This window comes from Montipora foliosa, chromosome 2 (genome assembly GCF_036669935.1).
Source record: "Montipora foliosa isolate CH-2021 chromosome 2, ASM3666993v2, whole genome shotgun sequence".
NCBI lineage: Eukaryota > Metazoa > Cnidaria > Anthozoa > Scleractinia > Acroporidae > Montipora > Montipora foliosa.
The window spans coordinates 27109004-27119003 of record NC_090870.1 but is presented as its reverse complement, the minus strand read 5'-3'; the positions used below and the strand labels follow the sequence as shown (position 1 = coordinate 27119003).

The 10000-nt window shown below is 40.2% G+C and overlaps 2 protein-coding genes across 5 annotated transcripts in view; both read left to right on the top strand.

Moving 5' to 3' along the window:
- Window positions 1-10000, top strand: part of LOC137992768 (importin-11-like) — a 73489-nt gene that overhangs the window by 16719 nt on the left and 46770 nt on the right. For all 4 annotated transcript variants that reach the window (XM_068838282.1, XM_068838281.1, XM_068838279.1 and 1 more), the window contains exons 16-17: window positions 2835-2875; window positions 3831-3921. In XM_068838282.1, the coding sequence (XP_068694383.1) occupies window positions 2835-2875; window positions 3831-3921 (132 nt within the window). The remainder of the gene's footprint in view (window positions 1-2834; window positions 2876-3830; window positions 3922-10000) is intronic.
- LOC137992769 (uncharacterized) overlaps window positions 9674-10000 on the top strand; it is a 1613-nt gene continuing 1286 nt past the window's right edge. The window contains exon 1 of the mRNA XM_068838283.1: window positions 9674-10000. This exon is cut by the window's right edge and continues 1286 nt beyond it. Coding sequence (XP_068694384.1) covers window positions 9984-10000 — 17 coding nt within the window. The 5' untranslated portion in view covers window positions 9674-9983.

Below are 10000 nucleotides of genomic sequence, written 5' to 3'. Positions count from 1 at the left end.
TTTTTCAAGTTGGGGGTCATTAAGACCGTTTAAGGGGTCACCCAGAAGTCATACCAGCAGAGGCCCTTTGGCTCACAGGTCCTCACACGTTCGTACGACGAAACAGATCCTTTTCTGAGGTTAAAAACCTGGCTACCGGCCTATTAATTAATCATTTGTCAGAAAGATGAAATTCCTGTCCTCTTTAAAAAAATAGACACGCATTGCTTACGTGTGGTAGTGAAGTAACACAGCGATTTATTTCATATAAAATGTCAACTGAGCTGAGATTCAAGTTGTCCTTGCGTAATATGTGCACGATATTGATTTGGTATTGTCTATCATTGTAGTGCCATGGTAGAAGTCTTGGGTAAATAGCCTGAGAAGACATGTGGTTACTAGAAAAGTACTGAACCCAGAAAGATTGAAGAAAATAAATGGAAGGGAGAAACATTGGCTTCTGGGCTGACATGTTGATAATTTTCAAGCTCCCTCACAACTTCTTTCACCACAAGTTAAAGCGTGCCCTCTGGGCATCTGACAGCTTTGTAATACTAACGTTTACCCCTATCCAGCGGGGTTAGTATCTGGATGGGTGACCTCAAACATATACCCCGTCGTAAAACAGAAGCATTGGACCGAAAATACTATTAACGCAAACAAATGCGAACTCAGCAAGGTACAGATTTTGTTAGCTTGCTCTATGCAAAAACAAATATTGATGCAAAAGTAAATTGATACACAGTTTTTAGAAAGAGCAGAAGGAAGTTTCCAGGACGGTTGCTCGAGAGTAACATATTTACGACATGAAAACAACATTAATTTTGAACCGTGAATATATAATAGCGACAAACATTTTGGGAGATTTTTGCTTCGTTCAATTTTGTTATTATACTTTTGGTTGCACAAATAAATCGCAAAATCGAAAGTGGCATCGCCGGAATTCAGCGGGCGCCGTGATTACGTTACCGCGGCATGTTTACTCGCCAAACAGTGAAGCATCTGTGTCAAATGATGGCAAGATACCGGGTTTTCATAAGTTTCTTTTTCTGTCAAGTGTTATAAAGTTTGACAATAAATGAGCGAAGTCAAAACAAAGATCACAATCGCCCAAACTCTTGAGGTTGACCCCTGCCCGGGGGTTGACTATTGTTTCTGCTAAGTCAAAAATTTACCCTCCAAGACGAGGTTATTTGTCACCAGGTAATTCCATCATTTTGGAAATAGCAGCTACTTTATTATTCATCGGCGTCTCAATTTTTTGCTGATTTTGGGGCTCATTTTGTTGAAACTCAAGCACGCTCCAACAGACCTGTTTATTTTCGTGAACCTTTCCTGCTTACAAAGCAATACTAAAAATATCCTCCCGTATCACATTTCAACCTTAAGCTCGAAAATTCTATACACAACATGATATTATAATTCACAAAGGCAGAAAATATCACAGAATCCTTTTCCAGCGAAACAAACAACATAAGATGCACTAAAACGCCATTCGCGTTGCAATGACTTTCGACGCCATTGCTGGTTAACGAGAATAACAAACTCACGAGGGAGAATGTATATTTATATTTAATTAAGTTAGCACAACAGAAAGACGCTAACCTCATTTTGACACGAAAATGCTTTACTATTGCCATAAAAACTATCCAGGTAAGCTCGCATATTATAAAACATGATGAATTCATAAAGGCCACCTTTTCCAGCGAACAATTTTTTGAAACAAACAACATATTTGCTATTAGAGGCAAAAACCCCTTCCTATTTCATTACGTGCGTGAAGAGAAAAAACTCAGTCGTGTCAAATATGCGCAATATTAAAACAAACTAAAATTTCAGGATCAAACCGTTTCCATGAAGAACCTTTTCCTTGAATAATGAAGCACAAAATAGACGACAAGCTTTCTTTCAAATGATTCTTGGCTGTCACATTTCCAATTATTTTTTTACCTGAACTGTGCAGAGTTGATCACAGATCCACTTAAGGTGTTCGATTCGTTCTCTGTCTTTGTTGAACCCATAAGTTACCAGAGAATTTTCCATTTGGTTTCAGTGTTCTACATAACAGCACACTTGGTAAAATATTAGAAATGCAGCTTACTTTGATTTCGGCCCGACGGGCGACAGATTGTTGTCGAAGTCCATTACTCGTCGTCTTTAAGATTCCACCGCCTGTCTTGTTCAGTATCCAATTGACTTGCCATTATTGAGCTTCATAACGGTATATTTTGTTCAAAGATCCACTAAAACGCCATTCGCGTTACATGACTTTCGACGCCATTGCCAGTTAAGTTTATCATTCTACTGTGTCCACCAGAGAAATCTACGCATTTCCACTACCCTCTCTATCCTAAGAAAATACGAGCAGAAGGCTCTATGCACAAAGATACCACTTAGCAGGGGAGTGACAGGCAAGACTTTTACAGACACGGAAAAAACGACGAAATGAAACGCAGATTCCGACTGGGTTTGCCATACTGGCAACCCAGTAATTACCGGTAAAAGAAATCCCGGAGGGAGGCTGTGGGAGAGAAGAAGGGACTGATTTATGTAAAACTTAATCGTAATCCTGTTACCATATTCCCTGAGCCTTTCCAGTCCTTTTCTTTTGCGACCAAACACACTGACTCAAAAGCTTGCAATTTTACTCACATAGCAGGGACAGTGTTATGAGTGTAAGGAAAGCAGTAACATTAAGATTTCATGCTTTCAAAAAATAAAATTTTTGTGTTCCTAACTTAATTTCACTTTCAATGAGGTCTTTGTGTGCACCTCAGGTTTTTGTGAACTGTAAGTTGAGACTTGTTAAACTGAAACTCATAAGGTAAGAACATTATTTGTTTCTCTTTTGTCAGTTAACGAAGAGGCGGGTGAAAGCTGGAGGTACAATTTAAGAGTAAGTTACTTTTCAACACTGAATACGTTTGTTTTCTACAAATTTGAGACCTGAAGATAACCTTTCACTATTGTCCGTGACTCCCAATAGAATAAAAGAGGAGAAACAACTCCTAATGTGTTGTTTTGGTCCCTTTTACTTATGAATCCTATTCACTCTGCCTTTGGGGACACCAGATGTCAACAAGACCATGATTTAAAGGCAAAAATGTCAATGCTGTCTCCCCTTAGTTTAATTTTGTAAAGGTTGTGGAATAAAAAAACTAAAATTGGTTGGTCAAGCTCCCTGTTATGGACTAATCGACTCAAAACTCATCAACGAGGAGTTAAAAAAAATTAATTTTGAACGAAACGGACAACAACATTGTTGTGGCTGACCCTTTTGAGAATTATTTTGGTGCAATGTACTTTTCAGTTAAGATGAAGTTCAAGGTCAAGGATTTTTGCTGACACTAGCAGTTAGTATAGCCCCACCCTGTTAAACTCGACCTTTTCACACTCCCATAAGAAGGTCTGAAAATTTTGAAAGCACCCGGTGTAGTGGGTGGGGGCTTACTGGGGCTTTTAAAGGGGCTCTGACACTTTTTCAGTCTCCTTTTAATAATGAATGCTGAAATTTATGTCCTGAAACCAGTGAACGCCAACTAACGATTTGTATCGCTGCAATGGGACTACAGCTGTAGTTACAAATGACAAGGATGAAAATGGATTGTATTTTGGAATATTTAGGCTAATTTTCCAACCTCACCTGACCAGAAGAAATCGTAAGAAAGTTTCGAAAAACAGATTTAATACTTTCATTTGTTTTCAGTTACTAAGGAATGCTTCTAAAAAAATGATAAGAACCCCCATGACAGTTTGCTTATTAAGTTTGTGAAACTGGATTGTACCATTGTAGATTGCTTCACAACGTTTTGAACCAAAAGAAATTGAGATTTTTTTTTCTTTTTCGTTAGGCCTGTACGGAGGTGTTATACCTGAGCCTTTTAAACGAGTTCCGCAGCACAGTCACCCCAGTCGTTACTGACATGATTAAATTAGTACAAGGTAAGCAATAAAAAAACAATTGTTGGTTTTCACTCACGTGATCAACAGCCATGTTTTTCAACGAAAAGAAAAGGAAGCGTTTGCATAATAATAAAGTTAAATTCCCGGAGGATTTGGTCGGGGCACCAACATGGCCAACTTCTCTTTGTTTTGGGCACCAACATGGCGGTCGTGACGTCATGTGAAAACCGAGAATTATAGAATTATTGCAGTTGTAGTGTTTTGATTTGCTCACTCGATCTCAGCTGCCAGCTTATAGGGAGTTCGCGTTCCGTAGGCATGCGTGTGGAGCACTAACTATGGTTAAGAAAGCATGTTTATAGATGAAAGATAGATGGGAGCAGCTCAATTTGTTGGACTCATTCCCGGGAAAGGTCTGACGAATGAAAGAAATGTATATTTGAAGTGCAGATAACCCTTTGAAATTGTTTTTTTGTTATGACATTATCGTACGACTGTCTGTCCGTACGTTCAACTTGTCATAACCACTAAACCACGAGACAGATTATCTGGGAAATATGTATTAAAGAATTGTGTGCGTGACCGGAAATGAGTTTTTGTGTTTTTGCTGTACGCAATGCAATATCCGGTTATCGTATGACTGTTACACATATCGTAATTTAATAATTCTCCTAGTATTGTTGAGAAAAAGTATTAAATAGTTTTAAATATTATCTTAGAGACTTGCAAAGCATCTGTTTTCTGGTTTTGATTGGAATCAATGCCGTGAACGACAGTTTTAAATGTAAACAAATATTCACTATCGCACTTAACCCTATCATTGGGTCATACGGACTGTGGACTTCGGACTACGGAATTGAAACTGGATATTTACCAAGATATTGTAACATTTAAAAAAACCCACTGAAATACTTCAAACTTACAGGAAGTCAGCTAAAAATCCTTCGAACAAAGTGTAGGCTACCCGTAGCCTTTTGTTGGTCATATAGCAGGAACACTGGTTATGTCGTTCGCAAATTGCCTTGATATTGTTTGATGTTCTAAATGACGCATCTTACAGGACGCTTGCATGTTTTATAAAAGTTGGCGTATTCAGAACGGCTGCAAGTTTTCATTACCTCAGTGTTAAGAATTTCTGCAACAAGACTGGCATCCATATCGATCACTGTTGCTGTTAAAGGAGATCCACAAAGACTGAAGAGAATGTATATTTGCTGTTGGATGGCTCATCACTTACGAGTCATGCCAAATACAGTGAGCCATTCAAAGATTCATCTTATACTTGTCCCTTATAAACAATCAATTTGACTGACGAGCCGCCAAGCCGTCGAGCCACTCAAAGATACAGCTTATACTAAACCTTTAATCATCCAATTTGACTGACGAGCCGTCGAGCTACTCAAAGATACATCTTGTACCCCGGGTCTTGTACTAACCCTTTAATCATCCAATTTGACTGACGAGCCACCGAGCCGACGAGCCACTCAAAGATACAGCTTATACTAAACCTTTAATCATCTAGTTTGACTAACGAGCCGCCGACGAGCCGTCGAGCCGCTCAAAGATACATCTTGTACTAGCCCTTTAATCATGCAATTTGACGGACGAGCCGCCGAGCCGTCGAACCACTCAAAGATACATCTTATACTAGTGCCATATTCATCCAATTTGACTGACGAGCCACCGAGCCGTTCAAAGATACAGCTTATACCAAACCTTTAATGACCTTTAATCCTCCAATTTGACTGACGAGCCACCGAGCCGTCGAGCCACTCAAAGATGCAGCTTATACTAAACCTTAAATCATCCAATTTGACTGGCCAGCCCCCGAGCCGCTGCGGAATTACGGCATCAAAAATGGCGTCGATGTGAAAATTAAAATCAGCAACGATAATTAATTGCTCGCTTCATAGAACAACGGATTCTAGATATTCGGAGAATTCGTTGTAAAAATAACTGGAGGGAACTTTCTGATTGCCAGAGTATGGAGGTCTGTAAACAATGATGATACGTAAGTCTTGTGAAGATGGTATCACAACTTTCCATTTCGAGAACTCGAATGAGACTTTCTCACCAGCGTCGATTTTAGATACGTTGAAAGCATCACGATAGATTATAGCAGTACCACAACCACCACATCGACTAGGGCATGGAGAATCAACTTGCTTGCAACTCTGTGGCTGAATCTCAGCTCTCACCGCATCGTCGTGTGCTGTCAACCATGTTTCGGTAACTGCAATCAGATCGGCCTTACAGTCACAGATATATTCGTAGAATGCTGCTGATTTGTTTTTAAAGTGTTCAGAAGGCACATCGAGATTAATTGTCTTTGGATGGTATATGATGGTGTACACTGGATGTTGATAAGTGACGAAAGATTACGGGTTTTGTTTCCTCTGTTTTGAAGATTATTTGGCCCTGGATTAGTAGAGATGTCTCCACTTAACAAAAGTATACGACGTGAGGCACACGAGTTACAATAGAATAAACATCGGCCTTTGGTGTATTTGGGTTTCCTGTGTACGTATTGATAATTTTCGCCAGGAAGAGGTGTATCTGTGCCATATAATTTCCAATCGTACGAACACATAGTTCGGTTAATATAGGTATAATCAGTTCGTGGTTCGATGAAAAAGCTGTCGAGAATACAAGAAATGTCGAGTTTGTAGAATAATGCGGTCAAGTGACTTTAAATTTAGAGCCATTGTTCATAGGTGTCATTGCCGATGTAAACGATTGTTCACATACGCAAATATCGTTACCAAAATAGGAATATGTAGATGAATGTAAGTTTTGGGCTACAGGACTAATCCTAGCCTGTGTACAGCCGCCCGCTCTCTGAAAAAATCGGAAAGGAGCGACTGTGATTTACCGTTGATAATCATGTTCCGGAATAATTTTGCATATATTGTTGAGTGATCTACGCTAACCAAAATTTACGTGGCTCATATTTCTTTGGAGCTAAATTTTCAAAATGGTGGTCAATAAGGTAGATTCCAAACGTGCATTGGAGAGCGTCTCCGATAGTTTTAAGATTCCTTGGCTTTATAGCGTACAAGCACTCTTAAAAAGAAAGGATATATTTGCAAGTCTTCCAACCGGGTGCGGCTCTGATCTTCAGAGCTGCACCGATCGCTGCCGATGAGCTGTCATTTTTCCTCGATATGTGCACATCTCAAATCTTCCAGGGCAACACGGTTTGTAGATTGTTCTTGAGAATGGCTAGGCTGGTCCGAGCAAGGAGTTGGTATTACATCGACTGGTAAGGGGATAGCGGGAGACATTCTTTTGAATCAAGCTATATTCACCTCGTGAAGATTCGTCAGGTGCGCTTTCGTTTCTTAGGGGTCGTTTCTTAGGGGTGCAGGGATGGCGCAGTGGTGAGAGCACTCGCCTCCCACCAATGTGGCCCGGGTTCGATTCCCAGACTCGGCGTCATATGTGGGTTGAGTTTGTTGGTTCCCTACTCTGCACCGAGAAGTTTTCTCCGGGTGCTCCGGTTTCCCTTCTCCTCAAAAAACCAACATTTGACTTAATTTGTGTTAATTGTTAATTTCAATTTACAGTGTCCCCAATTAGTGCTTCAGCGCTAGAACGACTGGACACTTACATAAAGTTCCTTTCCTTTCCCTTTTTTTCCACTTTATACTCCATAGATAACAATTCCGCACGTACTTTAAAAGAAAAACCTCTTTGACCATGAAAAAGATTTTTATTCGTATTTTTTACCATGCACAAAGTACACACGAACTCATCGTAAAATCTCTCACGTTGGTTCTCAAAACCAATCAAAACTCGTGGTTTCAGTTATGTAATGATCGAAGGGTAATAACCGATCAAATCATTTTCCACACATTCCAGGAAAAATCGCATGGTATTGAACACGATTACCAACGGTAAATCACAGACGCTCCTTTCTGTTTTTTTTTTTTTCGGAAAGCGGGCGGCTGTACACCGGCTATACTAATCCATCCATGATCGAAAATTCAATTTATGCTCTAGAGCTTCCCAAGACCTGTATAAAGCTATGTTCCCACCAAGAATTGTATATAGAGATAAATAAACAACGAAGCTGACAAAAATTACGGAGCGCTTCTCTGCACCACCGCACACACTTGATGAAATTTTGATGGAACTCTAGACTTTCACGCCGCAACTGTTCTTTCCCGTCTTTGCTTCTCCATTCTATTCGTTGTTCGCCAACTCTTAAGTTTCTTTCTTCGTACGCTCTTTACTTTAGAAGCCGAAGAAACCGCCGACTGGCTCACACAACTTCACTTTATCGACTCTAGCTGTCTTGCTCTTTACCCTGGATTCCAGAGGTTATTTTCTCGTTATGAAAAGAGCGAGTTTTTTATTATTGCCAGATGATGATTTGATCAAATTCAACGGTGCATGACTTTATGGAACTGTTGTTTTATTGCGATTCGGGACTTTTCCTGTTGAGGAGAAAACGATTTGTGGAGTGAGGTCTGGCCAGCGATGGATGGAGTGGTCGGCCTTCCTATTATTTTAGTAACGGCCTTCCGGATAATTTCACTAAACGGCGTCAGAATGGCTCTAAACTCGGCAAAAGAGACAAGTTCGTTACACATTTGAGGTAGGAAAACTTTATTTCAAATGAGATAGTTATTTACACAATTTTTTTACGATCGGTGATTTTCCCATACAATTCTCTATATACACAAACTGTCGCATACACCACGTATTTTCAGCTTGGGGAGCTCGTGAGGCACTCGGCCGTGAGCGGTCTTGGAAGTTGCCAGTCTCCTTCGCAGCCGTTATTAGAGTCGTCACGCAACGCTCCTCCCCAGCGTTGCGTGACGACCCTAATTACGGCTGCGAAGTGTTTGCGAAGTGCACACCTTGTCTATTTATATTGTATGTGACGACTTGAGTGATCCGAAGAGGAAATCGAAGCGTCCCAAAACCACATCAAATCACTCAGGACAACGCATAAAATAGTAGGTAAGTGAAATTTATTTATCTGGCTGTCCATAAAATGAGTTTTCGAAAAGAAACATCGCAGTTTGAAGTTTTTATGGAACATTTTCTTCGATTAGTTATATATATCTGAATCGGCCGTTACAACTGTCTCAAAATAACGTGACGTCACGCGCTCTCGTATCCTTAGGGTTGTCTCATCTTACATCTGTACTATTACTGTCAAACAACTACAGTATGGAATGCGTTTGAACCCTGAGAGTTGTCTAACAAAAGCACTTGTATAAGCATAGATTTGTTTCTCTCCTCGCTAAGCCTGACAGAGGGTTAGCTAAAAAATAGTTGACCCAAATTAGGTCCTTTTAACAGGTCATAATGGTAAATCTAACCTCCTATAATCGGCATATCTCTTGTGCTTAACATTTTTTTTAAAACTCCTAGAATGTTAAACAATGGTTGTCATTCGATAAAGGGCCTTGTCCTTGCAGTCAAAAGTAGCGCCCACGGTAGAGCTCCATCTGCAATCTCTCCCATTATTACAATAAATATAACGAAAATCATGTGTTACATGAGATGCCACAAACCTCTATCTCTATCTTATTTACGTACTTTTTTAATCTTCCCTCCATCTCAGTGAAGAGGCCAAGTCGGACTGTTTTCAACCGACCTTCCCCTTTTTACCCTGGAGACAAAGTCTTGTTGAGCCTTTGACTCGACACCACTCGACACCCTTTTAGCGAAGTCCTGAATTTTTGAAGGATTTAGTTACACGTACAGGAAGGTATACACAATGGCAAATTGTTGTCAATCTATTAATATTCTTTCCTCCTTTGTCTTGTCACAAAACAACTCTATTGGGTGGTTTTTATAAACAATATTGCTGTTACACGTTCTGCAAACTAGCTCTTTCACGCTTGAGAACTTCTTAGTTGGTGTTCTTCCATCAGCCATGTTGACATCTGCATTTCACTTCCGGTTTGATTCCTTTGAATTTCCACAACCAATCAAAACACCTCCCTCAGTTGGTACCAATCAGAGCTCATCAGAGCTCTCGATCCGTGGCGCTGGCCAAGAGGATCGCAGCTCTGGGGACGAGACTGGTCCTTACACTGCTTGCCACTTCCGCCTTTCGCAATTGACGACCCAGTAAAAAAGGCATGGCATTTGTAACTAA